The sequence below is a fragment of the Macadamia integrifolia genome, chromosome 9 (genome assembly GCF_013358625.1).
Source record: "Macadamia integrifolia cultivar HAES 741 chromosome 9, SCU_Mint_v3, whole genome shotgun sequence".
In the NCBI taxonomy this organism is placed as follows: domain Eukaryota; kingdom Viridiplantae; phylum Streptophyta; class Magnoliopsida; order Proteales; family Proteaceae; genus Macadamia; species Macadamia integrifolia.
The window spans coordinates 9,800,980-9,823,838 of NC_056565.1; the positions used below are offsets into that span (position 1 = coordinate 9,800,980).

Below are 22,859 nucleotides of genomic sequence, written 5' to 3' on the forward strand. Positions count from 1 at the left end.
GTTCGGAAGAGAGAGAGAGGAAGAGAGAGGCAACCAATGACTAATGATAATTCATATAAAATTTTCTACGAGCAAATGAAACTAATAACTATTAACTAGTGCATTATCGAGGGTAGTTCAATGTACAACCTGCATTAAAACCTTGACAACATACTCACTTTTTGTAGTATATAGATTGTGAACAACATTAAATATTATATAAAACCAGTGTATACTATAAATAGAAAATATTTTAGTTCCAGCTTTTAATTCAGTGACTTCACAAAGTTGAAGGTTTTTCAGTCGTTTGAAGAAGGCAGCTTCAAGGTCTTTGGCTAAATAAAACCAATTTTGTGTTACACATTCACATGAGAAAACAGAAGGAAAAAAAATATATCATTGTTTTGAGCATCAATGTTATACAATGTAACTTTGAAACTTCACATGACTGAGATGTGGAGCTACCCCTTATCGCGAAGGGCTTTCTCTTTGTTCAAGGAACTAAACATGATATATTCTTGAGTGTTCATGCCTCGACTCTTTTGTAATTTACCTACAAATGAGAGATATGAATAGTTGTCGTGTGTGAGAGAAATAGTTGGATGAGGGACAGATTGAACAGAGAGAGAGAGAGAGAGAGAGAGAGAGACGTATATTTGGGGAAAGAAAAACATATTAACATAAACTTCCTCCACCCCCCACCCCGCAAAGGAAATATACCCAGAAAAATTAATGCCCAATATTTTAGATACATTAAAAAAAAAAAAAAAAAAAAAAAAAAAAAAAAAAAGATTACCATCACTCTATATTTTTTCCATCAATGCTTCTCCATTTCCAACTTTAATTTCTCAATTCTCACAATGTAATCGAATTTCCAATCCTCTCTCTTCTTCAGTTTGCACCAAAAGCAACCCAACTTGGATGATGCTTCCTACATTAGGCTTAATAGTTGCAAAAAAAAAAAAAAAAAAAAAAAAAAAAAAATTGAAAAAAAAAAAAAACTCATGTCCCTTTTTCTTTCAAATATGCCCATCTTTATCCTTGTAATGGCAATAAATGATTCAGGTGTTGGATGCTCACATGTTTAACCAGGTGATCATATAAGTAGGGGATCCAAAACCAATTAAAAGCAAGGTCTCCTTAAAAAATAAGAACCTTGTTATCTTTTTACCTGTAGGGGAGATATATATATATATATATATATATATTTTCTGGTAGGAAGAGGTGTGAGAGTTTGAGAGTGAGAGTGAGAATTTAATAAAAGAATCTATTATTTAGAAACTAATAGTAGAGAGAGAGAGAGAGAGAGAGAGAGAGAAAATTTAGACAAATAAGAAGACTACAAATAAGGAGAAATAATAATTAAAACTAAAAAACAAAGGTTCTACCAAAAAATAAGGAAAGCACATTAATAATTCATTCATTCACAAAGCTTGAGGGGGAGTTTATTGGGAGTTGTTCGATGTGGGTCCAGCCCCATGTGAAAGCTAACCCATTTTTCCTTAGTGGGGTCATAGAAACGAAGAGTCGCTTTTGGAAGAGTGAAGTGAATTTTTTAAAAGAAAGAAAGAGGTCCTTCTCTGGAGTTCCTTCCTAGACATAGTTTCACTATTTGGCATGCTTTAACCTTATCTATCCATACTTAGGAGTTTTTTCGTAGGATAAATTTATCAATCACTAATTGTTGTTTATTTAGGAACTCCATAGAAAATGTGGACCACCTCTTTTTTTTCTTGTCCTTTTTTAAGATCGATTTAGAAAGGGGTCTTAGTAAGTTTTGGCCTCATCAAAGAGTAATCCATCCCTTACAATGAGAATAGGTGAATCTTAAAAAATAAATAAAATAAAATTCAGTGGTAAGTCAGTTAGTGATTATATTGGAAATTTTGCCTTTAGTGTTCTGATTCATAATGTTTAGAAGATGGACCTCCTTGTCGCTCACTATAAAACAGATCTGGGAAGCCATTACATTTGAGATCATAAATAAGATTCTCCCAATTCATTTTGCAAGCCTAGACACTATAAAAAATAGGCATCTAGCCAAATGTGGGACCTTCCTCTTATCTCTCCCCTCACCCCGGCTTCTTGATGTATCATCATTTATGGATGTTTCTTCTCCCCTGCTTTTGATGTATCGTCATTTGATTATCTGTTTTGATCTTCTGTTGGGTGCCCCCCCCCCTCCCCTCTTAGGCTTGCCATTAGTGGATTTGATGTTGTACATTGCTCTTTTGCTTTGATATGTTTTCCATTCACCCAAAAAGAAGAGAGAGGGAGAGAGTTTTTTGGGTATAGAGGAATACACAAGCTTTTTTGAGAAGACAAAACAAAGGTTTTGAATCTTTGAATATCTATAGGAGATTTATTCTCACATTGGGGCCATTCTTGAGGCCTGTTTCCTGCTATTTCTCACGCTCTTGATCTAATTAGTAAATCGAAAATGGTTTTTATGCTTTTGGTTGTTTTCCAAGCTATTGGGAGATATTCTTAGGGGGATTTTAGAGGTGGAATAGTGTCATCTTGTTGATGCTTGCCAGTAATTAACCTTATACTTCTTCAAGTATTATTGGTCCTCTCTCATTCTTGTTTTTAAATCTCAAGTTTTGGGTGATCAAAAACTTGAGAATAGAACATTGTAATCATTAAATTTTAGTGTGTTCCCCTCAGATTTTGTATCATGGTTTTCCGTTCACATTGAAGTGTTTTCCATGTTAAATTTGGTGTTGTGTTTTAATTTGAGCTTGTTTTATTTATTTGCTTTCAATATTTGCCTATACATTTTTATGAGTAGTATGCAATTTTGTGAGCTGCTGTATCTATGACTCATACACAGACAAGAAGGCCTTGCTTCCCAACAAAAAGTGGGTGGGATAACTTTAAGTTCCAGTCCCAATTCTAAATCCCTCCTTTTTTTTCTGGTCTGAAAAAGTTATGGTTAATAGTAATGAGTCTCAATCAGCCAGAAAACAAACAAGATTGCAGCCTATTACAGCACTAAAAGGGATAGAGATAGAGATAGAGATTGAGAGAGGAGACTGCAGAATTTTAATGTCAACCTATGTCCACAGAAGGTATTTTTCATTGTTATTCACACTCCCACCGATTCTTTTTTAAAGGAGAAAAGGTGGAGAGAATCAAGAGTCAATACACTTGCAAGGAAAGTTAAAAAGAGCAATCCAATGCACAAGGCTCCCGCTACTTTAGGGTTTGGGAGGGACAAGTATACATAGCCTTAGCCCCCACTTCAGAGGAGATGCTGATTCCAAGTTTTGAACTTGTGACCAACATTTTGCAATAGTGCAACTTAATTTGATTCTTACATTTCTACAAGAGATCTTGTATCGCTGTCCATGAAGATCGAGTTGATCTCTCTTATACAGCCAAATCCTTAGCCTTCATCTGTTTAGCACAATAGGGCTTTGCTTCCTTTGTTGTTCAACTGTATTAGGTATTGAGACCACTGTAATTCTGACTCCCTTGTGCTCTTATTTCATTTTTTGTATTTTCTTAGTTTCACTGCCAATAAATAAGAGCGGCCGTGAGCCTGCAGATCATGTTAGTATGATATTTTTCAATGCTCTCCAACACCAACCTTGGATGGTGTTTCTGTTCCCTTTCTCTTGATGCTCCTTTTCCACTCCCAATATCTCCCGTGGGTTCATTAGTATGATGCCTTAATGCTTCATGATATGCATTACTTTCTCCCTCTCTCACCTCTTTCAACTTCTAGGATTGGAGATCAAATCATCGAAGGGGAGAACTTTGACCCATAGTTCTTGATCGGTGGTCTGCCCTTTATGTAGCCGAGAATCTTCTGAGAACTGGAAAATAATATAGAAGCGGACAAACAAGAGGAAGTGGGTAGCCATTTTCTTAGGAAAATGAAATCCAGCTTTCTTGAAATACGTTTTGCTCTACACCTCCATTCCCCCCCCCCCCCTCTCCCAAACCCCCAAAAAACCCAAAGAAAAAAAGAAAACAAAGCTTTTGATAATGCAATTGGGTCTGTAGGGGTAAAGGCCCGCGTGTCCGGCCCCTCTCTCTCCTTGGAAATGATCCCTTGCCACTTAATATAGTTTAGCTAGTCTTGTCTCATGCCCTCATTGGTGTCACATACACAGGCGATATTGACTATTTCAATCATTTTTTAGAATTCAGTTTCTCTCCATCCGTGGTGAAAAGAGAATAGTTTATTTTGCTAGCCCAGATGACATTCAGCATAAATAGAAAGATATTTCAGGTAATTAAGAGTGAAAGAATTAACAATGAACCTAGAGTCCAATCGCATCACATCACTCTTGTATCATTATACACATTTGGGGTTATCCATCTCGTGTGGGAACTCCTTCCATCATCACAAGCAAGCAAGGTTCTAAAACAAATTGAACAGTAAAGAGATCGGTCAAGGCTGGTACTGTTTCGACACTTTTCTAAATCGGTTTGGATTGGACCACATTGGACAGATCTACCTCCTTTTTTTAGATCAATTTTTATTATGATTTTACCCTTAGATCATACATATGGATCAAAATTGGAAAAATTCCAAGTCAAGAATTGATCAAAGTAAATACTATTTCAATCCAACTAATACTGATAATTTCGATTCATTTTTTAAAGCCATTCTCACAAGTCCACAAACTACTTGACCACATTTGTTAGGCATAATCCCATTTATAAACAGTTAGCTCGATATCGATCTTCATTTGAGCTACCAATGATAAGGCTAAATGGTTTTCTAAGGACTTTAAAATGGGCTAATGATACATGTAACTTTAAATGGGTTATAATGGGCCTTTAAATATGTCGGGCTCTAATTGGATTATAAATAGATTTTAAACATAGCACGTTGAGTCAGGTTATTAATTAGCCGATCTTGATCAGACCCCCATCAAGTAGTACCCTTGTACCGACTAATTATAATTGGGCCAAGAAAAACTTGATAAACATTAATTGGGCTGGTCTGATTCGATCTTAAAACGGTTATGCCTGCCGCGAGAGAGAGAGAGGAAGAGTTATATTGGACTTGAACTTAACAAGTAATGCCATGCAATCTCCTATTACCTGCCTCTCTTAAATTTAATGATAGAATACAGCTTTCTCTTCCAAGTTTTACTTCTTCTATGGTTACAATTGCAAATATAATTAAAAAAAGAAATCACAACATAAGCAATTAAGCATGTTACGCGTCTATTTTGACTTGCTTGTTCTCCAGTTTCACTTCTCTTTTCCTTATTCCTCTTGAAATTTCTATTACTAATTAATCTATCACTCGATTTCTGGTAATATTATCTTTATATTACGAAGGGCTGGTTCCCATTAGCTACAAGCTCCTGCACCAAATCCTAGCTGTTCTCCTGCAACGTTATAAACCACCTCAAACGTTTGCTTATTTCCAAGTATCGCCACGGTTGAGTCATCGCTGTTTCCAGCAAAAGCCAAGCAATATTGAGTTGAGCTCGCTTCAACTATAATCCCAGATTGATCAATATTCAAGTCAGTACCTCCCTCAAAATGCAATACTATGCTCGGTATGTCTACCGTATTGTATCCAGACAAGTTATAGCAAGTGTCCAACAATGAATACGGTGGTGCAGTGGGATACTTGGACATTGCTTGACGAAATGCTGAACGAAGAGCTGAATAGGCTGTTGGTGCCAAACGAATGATTACAGTTCCAGAGTCTATAATGGTTCCTGAGGTTGTAAATACTGATTCTGAGATAGATAATTTCTTCCCTCCAACACTTATACCCGTCATATTTAGAAAATAGAATGAGGGTTGGCTTGAATCTGTCAGTAGTGAAGTGTATTGAGGAGGAGAAGAGGAACCTGCTTGGCTACCGAAAGCAAGAAAACCAGTGGAGCTGGTTGTGGATGGAAGACAATAGTAGAAAAGCTTTCCATACTTTTGAGCAGTCTGTGATACCATAGAGATCTGATTGCGGCCAAGGCCTAGTAATCCATCTGTAGAACCAAATATCCCATCGTTGTTCTCACCACATCCGAATTCGAAATTGGAGAAGACATCAGAGGAAGATAGTGTAAGTGTATCAGTTGCATAGTAGCCTTGAGTGTAGGATCCGTCACCCTAGGAGGCATGGTAGATGCAATTGGTGGTGCAGGATGACTGTCCGTAGCCCGTTGATTTCAGTTGGGAGTATGAGTTGGAACCACATGGGACGTTGGAATAGGCAGAGGAAGCAGAAGAGTTGAAGTAGGGATCTTGTTGGGTATAGCAGTGGCGGGAGCATGGTAGGCATTGGATCCAAGTGATATCACTACCAGTATTGGAAAATACTGTGAAATTTTGCTCCGGTGTTCCAAATCCAATATTGACAACGTAGTTTCCATTCCCTAGTGATTCGCCAGATTTGGCAGGTAGTTTCATTGTAGAATCTGCTACTGTTGATTGTTGGTTGGAGATTTTGGATTGGATGGACTTGACTCGGGTTTGGTCGTCGATGAGGATCTGGCTAAGATTAGTGTTAAGTTTGTCTCGAATTCTTGACCCGTTTTGAAGATTGACCCGATCCGACATATTTTGGTGGTGACCCGATCGGCCCAAGCCCGGAGCCCATCACTGATCTCGTATCTCGTATGGGGGTGCGGGGGCGTAGCCCCCGCGGTATGGTTCGACCGGATCGACCGCGACCCGATGGGTCGAACCGTTATTTGGCGTATATATATATAATGTACTGTTGCTTGTTGAGAGTCATTGTATTCTAGGGTTTTCACGAAGCTAGGGTTTCAGGGCGAGTTCTTCCTCGCCGCTGTTAGGGTGTAATCCTTCTTCTGCATAGTGGATCATCTTCTTCTTCGCCCGAGGACGTAGCACACCACCCTCGTGTGTGAACCTCGTTAAATCTCTGTGTCGTACGGATCTATTATCTTTCTTTATTCGTGTTTCTTGGTGTTTGATCTAACAATTAGGAAGTTTGGATTTCCCTTCCTTCTTCAATCGTGAGCAAGGCCCATATTTGTGAGCTACTTTCAATAGCTTGCGTGAGATTTCTGAACCTGAAAAGCATAGAGAAGGTAAACCTGGTTAATGGAAATTATTGGGTGGGGTGGAAAATAGGCATGAAAATCCTCAGCCTCACCGCAGTGGTATAGTGAGGCTCTGGATGGCTGTGAGCACCTTAGGGCGTGTGTTTGGTTGCGCCCAATCGTCCAAATCCTCACCGCATCGGTGCAAAGGAATGAAACTTGGCTGCTTCTTGGGTTGCAGCCAAGTACATGCAACTCTTAGTACCAGCCAGGGGAATGGAATATATGAGATATGGGTGAAAAAATACACTCTAGATGGGTATTTTCAAACCTACCCTTGAGATTCCATTTCCTTGGCTGTTACCATGGGGTTGCAGGGTAGCAACAAAATTTTTTATTTGAATTGTGCATAAAGGACATGAGAGAACAATATTCTCTTGCCTTATAATGAAATAATTTAAAGGGATGTATTTTTTGGGAAGTAATACATGCATGGGAGTTCGACTCCCACTAGGCACACCTTGGGCCACTTTGGGTCACTCACACAGGGGTGTTTAGTGCTCTTCACTGCTTTTGATGAAAGTTGAATGGTTATCATTTAACCCCGGTATGACCCGGTCCATACAATTGTGGGGTTAGTATGGACCCGTGGGCTTAGCCAGGCTGAAGGCCTGAATACCCGTCATTAGCAATAAAAAAGGGAGTGCAGATCCTCCAAATGGGTGAGATATGCTATCGCGTATGAATTCGGGGTATTATCAACTTCAGCTAATAAAGGATATTTAATGAACCTCGATGTTGGAAAACTTTCTCTGAATAAAAATATCTTTTATACCAAAAAAAAAATTTTTTTGAGAAATAAGAAAATATATTTTACATAAGTCTAAACGATTGGGAGATTATAACTATGATTCAAAACTTTTCCTTGGATAAACCATTACCCTTTATCAACTCTATGACCAACCAACCATATACAAAGAAAATAGTCCTCTTTCCACTGAAAATAGAAATTAAGGAATTGAAAATGCATAGGAAAGGAAATCTAATCTACAAATACAAAAACACAAACATAGAGTTGAATGAAATGCCACCTTTGGCTGTGGTAGAGCAAACATCAGCTGGCATCAAGGAGCTAAGTGAAACCACATGAGTCTGGAATCGAAGATTCTCAGTCATTTCTTGGAATCTATAGGCCTCTACCTTCTCTAAATAACAACCAGAAAAAAGAAACAAAGGAAGAACAGTTGAAAGAAGAAGGCAAAGGAAGGAGGAGTTAATGGCCATGGATATTGATGGTATTGAGTTCTCTAGACAATAATTGTTTCACTTCCTCCTCAACTCTATGGCTAGCTACTTGCAGTAACCTAACCTTCAAGGTTATCTATATATAGAGAGGGAAGAAGGTTCTTTACACCATTCTATTTTGTGGAAAATTCAGCAATTAGGCTCCATTTGGTATTGTTCTAAAAAAACGTTTCTGGAGTTTTTTCATTCTATTGGAACGAAAAAACAGAATCTTCTGTTTAGTGCACTTATGGTCCGTTTCTGTTTTTTTAAAACAAAAAGTGAAAAAAAAAAAACTGAAAAAACGACATTGGATGGAACTCCATTTTGGAGTCCCGTCTTCCCAGTTTCGTTCCATTTTACCAAAAAAAAAAAAGTTCCCGATAAAAATCTGAAATTTTGAAACACAATTTTTTCGTTTAAAAACTGCATTTTGACACAGAAACTGAAATTTTCGTTTTTGACACGAAACGGCGTTTCTGGAACAGAAATGATACCAAACGGGCTCTTACCCTTTCTTTACACTACGAAGACTTGAATTCCTTTAGTCTTTAGTCTTTTTCAGCTGATGTAATGCAAACTATACCATTAAAAGGGTATCGTCCCGCACCAGTCAACGAATTAGATGAGGATTGTCCTCTCCCTAAGAGAGAAGTTGCCTTCTTGTTCCAATGAAGACTTGAACTCATCAGCTTCAGAGGACGAGTTGCACGGCGATGGGTGGCAAACTTTTGTCAGAAAAAGGACCAAGAAGATTGCTGCTGCAAGGGCTGCCCAACAACATCAACAACATCAAACTGCAACTTTGGCTCCTCAAAGGACTAGACGCCGTCGAGCGCCAGGTTCCAAGAAAAAGAGAAAGCTGAAGAACAAACTCCTTCGGAAGGTCATGCCCGCCGAAGACATCGAGGAATTCATCAAACGAGTGACTGAGGACCTTTACATCCAAAAGTCTCAAGTCCCCGTCATCCTCAAAGAGTACATGCCTTAGCAATGGAGGTAGCTTAGCTTACTCTGATTCTGACTCTGACTTCTGGGGAGATCACTCTCCCGTTCATTGTGGGATGGTGCAAGTGAGCGGGGATATGATGTAATGCAAAATATCTTCATCTACATATGTATATGGAAAACAAGAGATCGATTTGATACCCAGTCCTCATACGAAATAGTAAATAATAAATTATTAGATGAATTTTTCATTCATCGATGATCGAACACTAGAACAGTCCAGATGTGATCTCCATCTCTCCCCCTACCTTTGTACGTCACGATGGGCCACAGAAAATGGGACTGTGGCCTTAGCATCCTCACAAGCCCACGAGTTATTATTATATTGTGGACCAATTCTAGAGCCAATCCCAATTTCACCCTATATTGATAAGAATCGGATGATTCGGATCAGAATCGGCTCTGACCGATTCCCACCAATTACACGTATAGAAGCCCTGGTTCCATGGGGGTGTACCGAACTGGCAAGCCAATGCCGTTGGGAAACCTCTGATTGCGGGTGGGTTGTCATTCTCGAAAGGGAAAAATTGGGTTTCTTCTAGAGGTCAGTGAAGAAAGAATCTATTATTGAAAAATGAGAAGTATGACTTGCTTCCTGAAAGAGGGAAGGGTTAAGAATTGGGGCTTGACCCCACCACACACTCTCCACAAATGGAAGGAGGGAAGATTTAACAATGAAAATAGGGAGTCTGGTGACAGATAATGTGAAAGAGATTTTCACATGGTTATGAGTCATTAAATTCTCTGATAGGTGATCATGGAAACTTTTCCAAGTCATTCATAGGAACATCATTATTACTTAGAATTCCTTGCTAATTTATCATTGTTTTCATCGATCATGGACTTGTTGGTCACGTGGTTTGAGTCATAGCTGACGGTCAGTTCCAAGTCTTTCTTGTTTGTTAATTAATATTTTTAAATCACCACCCATAAGCTAGTGGGTCCCATTATGATTAGTCGTTTATGTAAAAGGTTTATGATTAAGGATTTAGGGTGTTTACACTGGAAATGTTTAGTCAGTGAAGCAATTATATGATTCCAAGAATGAGCTATTCAGATCTCTCAATCATGTCATGAAATGCATAATCTCCGTAGTTCCTGATTGATTATCAATAACAAAATTTATTTTTGGCTAAAATCATTCTTCTTTAATTTTTTTCCCCCTTTATAAATGCTTGTAAACTACAGTATAAAGGTGTGGTTGTGGGGTCAGTATGGGCCTGCGGGACTAGTCAAACTGAAGGCCTAGATACCCGTTGTTAGCCAAAAAAAAAAAAAGACTACAATATAAGGGTTTGAAAAAACATAGAAGTGATTGTTTTTCAGTCTAGTAGGTCTGAAGAGTACAGTTATTTAACACGTAATGAATTGGGTAGAATAGAAATTTTGTGTACACGTGGATCCTAAGGTTCCTTGTTCACATGTTTAGAGTTTCAGCAAAATTGAAGTTGATCAAGTGACAAAATATGACTTTGAAAATCCATGAGAAATTGAAACTTTAAGAAGACATGGATTGCTAAAAATTACTGGGTAGTTGACTAATATGCACGAGGGTACATGGATAACTCAAGTCTAGAATTTAATATGTGATCAGTCTAAGCAATTTCTTGATATCCATATGATCATAATTACCACGACACTCTTCCATGTGGCTGAACATTCTAGAGATATGGACTGTAAAAAACTTTTGTCCATGAATAATAAAAAATAACATTTCAGCAAAACCTCAAGTAAGAGATATACCACACCCATTAATTATATTGACATCCAGCCACATAAAGTCTCAAAATATTTAACTGAAAAGAAAAAAAATGTCTCAAAATTTTAAGGAATATCAATTTCATTCCCGTCCCTGCAGGCTCAATCAAGTTCAACCATTTAAAATCCAAATCGACTTGACCTGATTAATAAACATATCAGGCTTGAGCTCAGCCAATTATAATCAGTTGTTTCCAATGCAAGGACCATACACATCGGTCGCCCAACCCAAACTGACCTATTATAAGATTTAGCATGACCAAGCCCGACCTTTTAATAGTTGCTTGAAATACCTATTCTACACCCAAGGCCCAAACCAATAAACCGTAAAGACCAAAGTGTAAAACAACTAAACAAGCTTCAACCCAAGCCCAATGCCCACAAAAGTGATTTTGGTAAACTAATTAAACTTTGTTTTTTTTTTTAATAAAACTAATGGGTATTTTAGAAATCCATTTTTTAGTAGAAAATGGCAATTTGATTCCCCTAAATTAATAGGATATTATCATAAGAACTTTTTATGGTCCGTCTAAAGCTTGTTTTATTCGTATTCCCCTATAGCCCCACTTTAGAGACAAATTGAGAGAGAGAGAGAGAGAGAGAGAGCGAGTTATACAAACAGCCAAGAAACCAAGACATAAACAACTCACACCAAGGACAGCCCCTTGGAGGGGGATACAAAGCAACCGGAAAAAAAAAATAAAAAAAATACAAGCCCACAAGGATCCCTATATAATTATATATAGAAGTAACCCACTACATTATCTTCTTATTGCTAATCACTCAATCGCTTATTCTCTGGCCATATGATTACAAAGGGCTGGTTCTCATTAGCTACAAGCTCCAGTGCCAAATCCCAGCTTTTCTCCTGCCACATTATAAACCACCTCAAATGTCTTCTGTTGCATATTTCCAACGATCCCCTTATCAGTATCAGCGTCGTTTCCAGCAAAAGCCAAGCAAGATTGAGTTGAGCTATCTTGATACAGAATTCCAGACTTATCAACATTCAAATCAGTGCCTCCCTCAAAATGTAATACTATTTGTGGCAAGTCTACATTAGTGTATCCAGACAAGTCATAGCATGTGTCCAATAGTGAATCCGATGGGGCAGTGGGATACTTGGACATTGCTTGTTGAAATGCTGACTTAAGAGCCGAATAAGCTGTTGGTGCTAAACGAGTGATGACAGTTCCAGAGTCTATAATGGTTCCTGAAGTTTTAAAAACTGTTTCTGGGATTGACAGACTCTGCCCATTAACACTTATACCCGTCATAGTTAGGAAATAGAAGTTGGGGTAATTGGAATTTGTTTGTAGTGAAGTGTATTGAGGAGTAGAAGAAGAACCCGCTTCGCTACCGAAAGCAAGAAAACCAGTGGAGCTGGTTGTGGATGGAAGACAATAGGAGAAAATCTTTCCATACTTTTGATCAGTCTGTGATACTATAGAGATCTGACTGCGGCCAAGGCCTAGTAATCCATCTGCAGAACCAAATAAACCGTGGTTGTTCTGACCACACCCGAATTGGAAATTGGAGACAACATCAGAGGAAAGTGTTAATGTGTCTGTTGCAAAGTCCCCTTGAGAGTACGATCTGTCACCATAGATGACCTGGTAGGGGCAATTGGTGTTGCAGGATGACTGTGCCGCATAGCCTGCTGAATTCAGTTGTGAGCATTCGTTGGAGCCACATGGGATGATGGAATAGGTGGAAGATGCAGAAGGGTCGAAGTAGGGATCTTGTTGGGGATAGCATTGGCTGCATGGTTTGCATTGGATCCAAGTGAGATCACTACCAGTATCGAAGACCACTGTGAAATCTTGCTTCGATGTTCCAACTCCAATTTGTACAATATAGTTTCCAGAATCCCCAGTGTTGGCGGGAAGTGATACTGTAGAATCTCCTAATGAGTCTTTGTTGGAGAATTTGGTATGGATGGACTTGACTCGAGTTACGTCATTGATGAGAATCTGGCGAGGACTAGGAATTTTTCCATTCCCTTTCTTGAGTGGTGAGCAAGGTCCATATTTGTGATATACTTGCAGTAGCCCGCTTAAGCTTTTGGAACCTGAAAGCATTGAAGGAACCCTTGTAAATCAGTGTAATAATTGTTGGAGAGAGAGTTGATTAGGTAACTGGTACTTGATGGAGCCTGGATCATCTACCCATATGGCCAGGTGTCCACTGCATCTCCCACCCTCCATCGCTCCTCAGACTGCTCTACTCAGTCTGGGGGATAGAGGGTGGGAGATCGTGTGGACACCTGGCGAAATGGGTAGGTGAGCCCCACACTCTATTTGATGGGCTGGGTTTTGAATTTGATCCATATATGTCACACCTTGGTCTGAGAGTGCCTCTTAATAAAATATGAGATAACCAGACAATAAGAAGTCAATAACCCAGAAAAGATGGGCAAAAGTTTTTCATCATCCGTATGACTAGAAAAGATCGGATTGAAATCGTCTGTAATTCGATCTTGTACAATTTCGTGTAATACCATCTTTAGGCGGTGATACGTGTATTGATATCAATACAATGGTCCAGATCTGGTACAACTAATAAAACATTAAATCAGTGAAGAGGCATTTAAATCAGATCTGGATCATTGTATTGGTATCAATACACGTGTCACCGCCTAACGATGGTATTGCACGGAATTGTACAAGATCGGAATTGCAGACGATTTTTTTCCGAAAAGATCTCCTCCCCAACTAGTGATGTGAATATGTGATTCGATTCCTTTGACATCATAAAACTTTCACCCCTTTTGGGATCCATCTTTTTATATAATAATTAATAATAATAAAAATAATTGTAGTTTGAATAAGTGGGTTTATTGGATCTTTGCTGGCCCATTTATGTAGTTTTTTTTTTTTTTTTTGGATAGATAGAGAGGAGAAATATATAAAAGCCAGAAAGCTCAAACTTGAGACCTCCTGGTGTGCTTGAGTTTTTTATGCACCATAACTCACCAACTATGTTTTACTTATGTGGATCTTCGTCCGGCTTCTCAGTGGATCTTATACTTCTGAATGACCATAGTGGCCCTCATATCTTGCATCTAAAAAAAAAAATCCCATCCTTACAATACAGGGTTGAAAATAATTCTAATTCTTACCCATGTAAATACAAAAGGTAAGATGTCTTAGATGTGGAGATTCCCTTGCCACATAGGGTATAGTGAAATACCATCCATTTTTCTATCATTATCCCAAAAGGAAGAAAAGAGAGAAGAAAAACCAGCACACCTTGCCTTTCCGGTTTTCAAGTAGAACCTTCTTTTAAGTATGGGAATTAAGTAAAAAAGAGTGAAATAAGTACTGGTTTTGTCCAAAATGGATGTGAAGATTGACAATAAGGAATGGATGAAAAAGGTCCAGTCTTCTAAGATATGAATATTTTATTGAAAAATTACTATTTAGTATAATAACATTTAAAATCTTAATGGGGTTGGTTACATGGAGATTCCAAGTAAGAATGAACACAAGAATCCATGCAAAAGGATTGATAGAAGTTTAACTATTTTAATCCACATGACAAAGACAAGACTTGTAGAATCAAGATTTGCAGCATGGTAAATAAGATAAGATCGGTGATTAAATTCCACCAATACAAACACAAACATATAAAGTTAGAGGAATCACCTTGGGCAGGAGTAGAACAAACTGCGGCTGGCATCAAGGAGCTGAGTGAAACGACATGATGGGTCTTGCGTTGATGCTCAATATTCACAGTTATTTCTTTAAATCTATAGCCCTCCACCTTCTCTGGAAACCTATAGAGAAACAAAGGAAGAACAATTGAAAGGAGGAGGAAAAGGAAGCAGGAAGAGTAGTTAATTATGGCCATGGGTGATAATGGGTATTGGGTTATCCAACCAATGGCTACTGGCAATAACCAAACGTTCAAGGTGATCTATATATAGAGGGAGACAGGGAAGAATTTTTTTTTCTTTTTTTTTGGTGAAAGAACAGAGAAATATCACAGTTGTTAGACTTTCATTGGTCTCAAGTCTTCCTGATATCAACTGTGGAAAACAAGAGATTTATTGCCCTAACTTAACGAATACGGTATAGTTTCTGCTGACTAGTAATTAAATACATTATTTGGGTGCTTTCACACTGTCAAGTCTTGAGACCTTGTAGGGACCCTAATGGAGGACTCCACTGAATGCTCCTTCTACTAGTAAGCTCTTCTTTTTGGCAGTTTAAACAATAATCCATTATAAAAAAATAAAGCCTTCCATAAAAAATAAAGAAAATAAAAATAAAATTTCCCCCTAAAACCCATTAGTATTTCAAATATTAATTGTTCATAATTTGAAAGGTTCACTCACGGCTTCCACTGATTGGAAGTTTAATGAAGAGACATGAAATAATAATAATAATAATAATAATAATTTAAAAAAAGAAGAAGAAGAAGAAGAAGAAGATATAAACTTTTTCTATCATTACCTCCATACAATGGCTGCTTAACTAAAGGATTAGATTACAAAACTGATTTTTGTCACCTAAAACTCTCAATGTGAAAGAGGTGATCGGTTTGAGAGAAATCACAATGAAATTTCATATGTTTATCTTTTAAAAAGCAAAATTAAAGCTTCTCCATCTACTTTTTATAACGTGTTTAAAAGATTCTCTTTCAAGTAGTTGCTTCTTAAGTCTCAAGTTCTCATTGAAAAACCATTGAGGAAGAAAAGAGGAGTCTTTTACAATCACCAAATCTTTTTTCACCATTGTACAAGTTGATGAAGCAAATCTTTCGATTTCTTTCATCATTCTCAGTCCAAATGAAATCGTAAGTATAGAAATTTAGTCCCCGTGGAGAATGAATAGTAAGGAGAATAGGTGCATACGAAACAAGAGAAATACATATGAGTGAGTGAAATGAGTTAAGGTGGTGGCCAGCAGGGGAGAGGGACCTCTTCCATGAGCCGATTCAAGCGACATGACTCAAGAAAAAAAAATGCATTTGATGTACGAGACTCTTGCATGTGCAAAGTCAGGGGGTGAATGTTAAATAATTGTTTCCACTGCTTAATCGCTAGGTTGCAACATTCATACTTTATTTTTAGAACAATTGATGCGATGCAAGCCGTAAACCAAACAGTTTTTTATTTTTTATTTTTTTAATTGGGTACAATACTTTAGGAGCACAGACAGGGGATTCTGATCAAAAGGAGACGTGAAATGATGTGAAGGCTGGAATACATTTCTCCGTTACAAGGCTACATCACATCCAAGTCCGGTCTTTATGGTGGGGTGTTAAGACACGTAGCCCTTCGCTTTTTGTAAGGGAAACAACTCATGGATTCCACCCATTAAGTGGGCAGCCAATTATTAAAAGAGATGAACCTGGTTCATACTTAATGATTCATGATCTGATTTGAGGTTCAAAATCGAAAAATATTTTAAAGAAAATAAGTTTTTCATATAAACTTGGAAAAACGAATTAACTTAATAAGAAACTGAAATCAGTTCAATTTGATAAAAACCAAATCGATCTATTGATAGCCAAAAGCCCAAGAGTCTTCCCTCAAATCTGAATATCCAACAAATTCAGTCTTGATATAGCCATATAATTTGCCATTCTGAAACATTCGGAATCAGATCATTCACAAACTATTCCAATTTGAATAAGCCGATTCGAATAAGGATTTAAACTCGGAATCAGAGAACAAATTGGTACCTTGTCAGTTCTGAAAAACCGACAATCCAATCCCGAACACCCTTAGAATCAGCCATTCTGGAATGACTAGTATGGGGATCAATCACGTTTTAGATTAGGATCAGTTCGATCAAGGATTTTAAACTTGGAATCGAAGATCTAACTAGTCCCTACCAATTCTGATTGGGGTCTTAAAAACCCTAGAGTTGGATTGGGATCGGTCAAGACTAATTCACCAAGGATTTTAAACTCATAATTGGAGATCGATCGAACCAGTCCATTCCAATTCCAATCCGGGTCTTAAAAACCCTAGAATTGGTCATTCTAGAATGAATAAAATCGGGATTGGTCACGATTGATACGACCAAGGATTTTAAACTCAGAATCGAAGATGAACTAGTTCCTATAGATTCTAATATGGGTCCCAAAAACCTTAGAATCGGCCTTACTAGAATAACTAAAATCGGGGCAATCACGATTAATTCGACTAAGGATTTTAAACTCAAAATCAGAGATCAAAGCAATCCCTAGCTATCGATTTTGATCTAGTTCCAAAAACCCTAGAATTGACGATTTAGATTAGATGAAATTGAAATTGATCACAATTAATTCGATCAAGAATTTTAAACTCAAAATCAGAGATCATGTTGGTCCCTATCCATTCCAATTTGGAACAGGATTTCGATCAAAATCACCCTAGATTCGGACCTCAAATCTGAAACCCAGCATTATTGCTCTAGACAAAGTTTAAAGTGTGTATCTATTTATACTAACCAATATGTATTATATCTTTAAGGTGCCAATACCATACAACATTGATATAATGCCTAAACAGTATCGAATGTGTCAGGTTGATATGTGACCTGGTATGATCACTACTTTCAATACATCATTATCCATGATCACAAAACATTTACCGAGAAAATTCTTGTAAGGCATTCTAATCAATTATAATTTGGCAAAATCAATTTTCTTCTTTGCGGGAGCGATGACAACTGCAATGAGTGACATTTCTCACGTGCAATTGAGTCATTCACTGATAGCTGATGGCTAGTTATAAGTCATTCTTGGGAACATGCTTCTTAGAATGCCGTTGGGAGACCTCTGATTGCTGGTGGGTAGTCATTCTCAAGGGGGAAAAATTGGGTTTCTTCTAGAGGTCAGTGAAGAAACAATCTATTATTGAAGAAGGAGAAGTATGACTTGCTTCCTGAAAGAGGGAAGGGTTAACAATTGGGGCTTGACCCCACCACACTCTCCACAAATGGAAGGAGGGAAGATTTAACAATGAAAATAGGCAGTGGTGAGTGTGGTGACAGATAATGTGAAAGAGACTTTCACATGGTTTTGAGTCATTAAAATTCTTTAACAGGTGATCATGGAAACTTTTCTAAGTCATTCATAGGAACATCATTAGAATTCCTTGCTAATTTATCATTGTTTTCATCGATTATGGACTTGTTAGTCACGTGGTTTGGGTCATTCTCCCATAGCTGATGGTCGGCTCTAAGTCTTTCTTGTTTGTTAATTAAATCAAACCTATTATAAAGCAAAGGGTAAGAAAATTTAATTTATTTCTTATTAATAGTGGTAAAATGGAAATTTTATGTAGTATTAAAGGGGGTCGGACTGGGTCGGGTTACAACGAATCAGTTCAATCCAAGCATATAAACATGTATGTTCGGTCGAGCGCCCGACATGCTAGCTACTTGCATCTTGAATGCCAGTTTAATAAATGTGTCGGGCTTAATTTGGCCGGTCCAGGTCAGACCGTAAATGTGTCAGGCTAGGTCAAGCCTACTGCTATGGGCTCAGAATTAACACCCCTAATGTAGTGGAGCTAGTTGCACCATGAACGCCAATTTAATAAATATGTCGGGCTAAAGCCAGACACGTTTATTATTCGGCCTGATCTAACTCGGGCCATAAATGTGTCGGGCTCGGTTAGGCCTACCGTTGCGGGCTCAGAATTGACACCCCTAATGTAGTGGATTGGGTAGAGTAGAAATTTTGTATACATGTGTATTGTAAGGTCCCATGAATAATAAGAAATAGCATTTCTGCAAAACCCAAGTTATAGAGATACCACACCCATTATTTCGACATTCACCCATATTGAAGTCTCAAAATTTTTAATCAAAAAAGTCCCAAAATTTTAAGTAGGAGTGTCAATTCCATGCCCATCCCTGCAAATTTGACTAAGTCCAATCAATTAAAACCGGAACTAGCCTGACTTGATTAATAAATGTGTTAGACTTGAGCCTAGCCCATTATAATCAGTCGTTTTCAATGCAAGGACCATACACATTGGTCGCCTGACCCAAACTGACCTATCATATAAGCTCGACCCCTTTAGCATGACCTAACACGGCCTTTTAATAGCTGCTTGAAATACCCATTCTACCCCCAAGGCCCAAACCTACAAACCATAAAGTCTAAAGAGTAAGACAACTAAAGAAGCTTCAAATTAAAGTCCAATGCCCACAAAAGTGATTTTGGTAAATTAATGATTATTTTTTTTTAAATGAAGCTAACGAGTATTTTCAGATATCCATTTTTTAATAAAAAAATGGAAATTTGATACCCTAAAGTAATAGGATATCCTAAGGACTTTTTAAGAAAGCTGTTTTATCCGTATTCCCCTGAGGCCCCACCCCACTTTACAGAAGAGAGAGAGAGAAAGAGATTGATATTAAGTTATACAAACAGCCAAGAAACCAAGATATAAATAACTCACACCAAGGACAGCCTCTTGGAGGGGAATACAATTATACAAAGCAACCGAAACAAGAAACATACACAAGCCCACAAGGAACCCTATATAATTATAGATAAAAGTAACCCACTACATTATCTTCTTATTGCTAATCTTTTTTTTTTTTTTTTTGGGGTAGAATCTTCTTATTGCTAATCACTCAATCGCTTAATCTCTGGCCACATTAATTATTACAGAGGGCTGCTTCTCTTTAACTACAAGCTCCAGCTCCAAATCCCAGCTTTTCTCCTGCCACATTATAAACCACTTCAAATGTCTTCTGTTGCATATTTCCATGGATCCCCAAATCAGTATCAGCCTTGTTTCCAGCAAAAGCCACGCCGTAAACTAAACAGTTTTTTATTTTTTATTTTTTTGATGGGGTAAAATAGTCTAGAAGCACAAACAGGGGAACATAATAAAAAAGAGATGTGAAATGATGTGAAGGATGGAATATATTTTACTGTTCCAAGGCTACATCACATCTAAATCTGCTCTTATGGTCCCCAAGTGCTGACAAGTGTTGATTATGTGATCATCCAAGGGTGCAGTCATTGAAGAGGAGCTGAATCCAAAAACTTTTCTATCATTTTTAACATATATATATATATATATATATATAGAGAGAGAGAGAGAGAGAAAGAGAGAGAGATAGAGAAAGAGAGGGAGAGAGAGAGAGGGGTAAGGGTTTAAATAAGATAAATCACTTTACTAAGAGAAAGAGAAATATATAAAAACCATAAAAATATCCAAGAAACCAAGATAAAAAACTCACCCCCAAGCGGGGAAAGGAAGACGACCTCCCCTTTCAAGGACACCCCTCAGAGGGGGTGATACAAAGCAACCGAATCACAAAAATACAAAAACCCACAAGGGTCGCTATATAATTTTAGAGTCCGCCGATTCTCGTACTCTCCAACCACAGTTTCTCATGAGACTTGATCGATGCTCACCACTTTTTTTTTTTTTTTTTTTCATCAGTCTGTTTTGAAGGAATTTGTTAGATCAAACACCAAGAAACACAAATAATAAAGAGATAATAGATCCGTACGACACAGAGATATAAAGAGGTTCACACACCATGGTGGTGTGCTACGTCCTCGGGCGAAGAAAAAGATGATTCACTATGCAGAAGAGAGATTACACCCTAACAGAGGCGAAAAAAAACTTGCCTTAAAACCCTAGCTGCGTGAAAACCCTAGAATACAATGCCTTTCTCAACAAGCAACAGTAAATTATATATTCTCCAAAATCGTGGGTCAACCCATCGGGTTGCGATCGATCTGGTCGAACCATACCGCGGGGGCGTATACGAGATTAATGATGGTCTCTGGGCTTGGATTGCTTCCATCATAGATTTCAGAAATTTTTCCATTCAGATCGCCACCAAAATATGTCGGATCGGGTCAATCTTCAAAACGGGTCAAGAATTCGAGACAAACTTAACAGAATTAAATCAATCTACTTTGTACAAAATAGGAAACTTGGATCATCCGATTGAGATGATCCGAACTCATAATTTTAGATATAAAAGCACAATTAATAGAATGAAAGTCCAACAGACCCCGAACTCCACATTTCTGAACCATGAGGCAGAAGTAACCCAATACATCATCATCTTCTTAATCATTCAATAGCTCGAATTTTTATTTTTATTTATTTGGTAAAATCTAAATCGCTCGATTTCTGCTGATATTATATTATATCTTTATTACAAAAGGTCTGGTTCTCATTTCATTTACCACAAGCTCCAGCGCTAAATCCCAGCTTTCCACCTGCCACATCATAAACCACCTCAAATGTCTGCTGTTGTGTATTTCCAAGGATTGCCACAGTTGTATCATCTAAGTTTCCAGCAAAAGCCAAACAGAATAGACTTGAGTTTTCTCCAAATAGAATCCCAGACTGATCAACATTCAACTCACTACCTCCACCAAAATGCAGTACTATGGTTGGTAAATCTACCGTATTGTATCCAGATAAATCATAGCAGGTGTCGAATAATGAATACGGCGGCGGCGCAGTGGGATACTTGGACATTGCTTGACGAAATGCTGACTTGAGAGCTGAATAGGCTGTTGCTGCCAAACGAGTGATGACAGTTCCAGAGTCTATTATGGTTCCTGAAGTTGTAAATACTGATTCTGGGATTGATAGACTCTGCCCATTAACACTTATACCCGTCATAGTTAGGAAATAGAAGGAGGGGTGGTTCGAATTTGTTAGTAGTGGAGTGTATTGAAAAGGAGTAGAAGAGGAACTTCCTGCTTGTTTACCAAATGCAAGAAAGCCAGTGGAGGTGGTTGTGGGTGGAAGACAATAGGAGAAAAGCTTTCCATAAGTTTGAGCAGTCTGTGATACCATAGAGATCTGACTACGGCCAAGCCCTAGTAATCCATCTGCGGAACCCAATAAAAATGGACCTTTGTTGTCTTGACCACACCCGAATTTGAAATTGGGGAAGACATCAGAGGAAGATAGTGTTAGTGTGTCTGTTGCAAAGTCCCCTTTAGAGTAAGATTTGTCAAGATAATTGACCTCGTAGAGGCAATTGGTGGTGCAGGATGGTTGTGCATAGCCTGTTGATTGAAGTTGCGAGCATGCATTGGAGACACATGGGATGTTGGAATAGGTGGAGGATGCGGAAGAGTTGAAGTAGGGATCTTGTTGGATATAGCATTGGCCGGAGCATGGTTGGCATTGGATCCAAGTGAGTTCACTACCTGTATCGAAGATTACTGCGAAATTTTGCTTTGGTGTTCCAACTCCAATCTCGACAAGAAAGTTTGCAGTCCCTATGGAATCGCCAGATTTGGCTGGGAGTGATACTTTAGAATCTACTAGTGGTTCTTTGTTGGAGATTTTGGAATGGATGGAGTTGACTCTGGTTTGGTCATCGATCAGAATCTGACGAAGAGTAGGAATTTTTGCATTCCTTTTCTTCAGTGGTGAGCAAGGCCCATATTTGTGAGTTACTTCCAGTAGCCCACTAAAGCTTTTGGAACCTGAAAAGCATTGAAGTAGCCATTATAAGGTAATGTAATAATTGTTTGAGATATTACAAAAGAAATACTTGATTAGCTAACTTGTATTTGATGGGTTGGGTTTTCATCCATATATGTCATACCTTAATATGAGAGTGCCTCTAGAGAAAATATTAGATAACAGGTCAACAACCTAAAAAGATGGGTAAGATTTTTCCATCATCCGTAGGAAAAGAGAAAATCTCTACTCTAGTAGTGAAGTGAATATGTGATTATATATATATATATATATATATAACTAACTAACTAACTAACTAACTCACACCCTTAACGGGGCCTGCGCTTTGGCATAGAGGCTGATTACTAACTTGAGAAGATTAGAGTTTGTCTAAGGGCACGTGATTGAATCCCCCCCCCCCCCCCCCCAAATATCAG

At 38.1% G+C, this 22,859-nt stretch overlaps 2 protein-coding genes and 1 pseudogene across 2 annotated transcripts in view; all 3 read right to left on the minus strand.

Moving 5' to 3' along the window:
* Positions 1-5,295: 5,295 nt before the first annotated feature.
* LOC122089491 lies at positions 5,296-8,141 on the minus strand (annotated as a pseudogene).
* Positions 8,142-11,625: 3,484 nt separating this feature from the next.
* On the minus strand, positions 11,626-14,917 carry LOC122088718 (aspartyl protease family protein At5g10770-like). Its single transcript, XM_042658038.1, has 2 exons — positions 14,663-14,917; positions 11,626-13,086 (listed from the first exon to the last, which is right to left on the minus strand). The coding sequence occupies exons 1-2, from the start codon at positions 14,865-14,867 to the stop codon at positions 11,846-11,848; spliced, it is 1,446 nt and encodes a 481-aa protein (XP_042513972.1). The 5' UTR covers positions 14,868-14,917; the 3' UTR covers positions 11,626-11,845.
* Positions 14,918-21,174: 6,257 nt separating this feature from the next.
* Positions 21,175-22,859, minus strand: part of LOC122089492 (aspartyl protease family protein At5g10770-like) — a 4,189-nt gene continuing 2,504 nt past the window's right edge. The window contains exon 2 of the mRNA XM_042659249.1: positions 21,175-22,445. Within this exon, the coding sequence (XP_042515183.1) occupies positions 21,175-22,445 (1,271 nt within the window). The remainder of the gene's footprint in view (positions 22,446-22,859) is intronic.

What these genes read in the sequence shown, in the direction of transcription:
- LOC122088718 (XM_042658038.1), bottom strand. Translation starts at nt 14,867, where the DNA reads ATGGCCATAATTAACTACTCTTCCTGCTTCCTTTTCCTCCTCCTTTCA. An exon ending in TTGTTCTACTCCTGCCCAAG is followed by an intron (nt 13,087 to 14,662) that starts GTGATTCCTCTA and finishes CAATGCTTTCAG; the next exon opens with GTTCCAAAAGCTTAAGCGGG.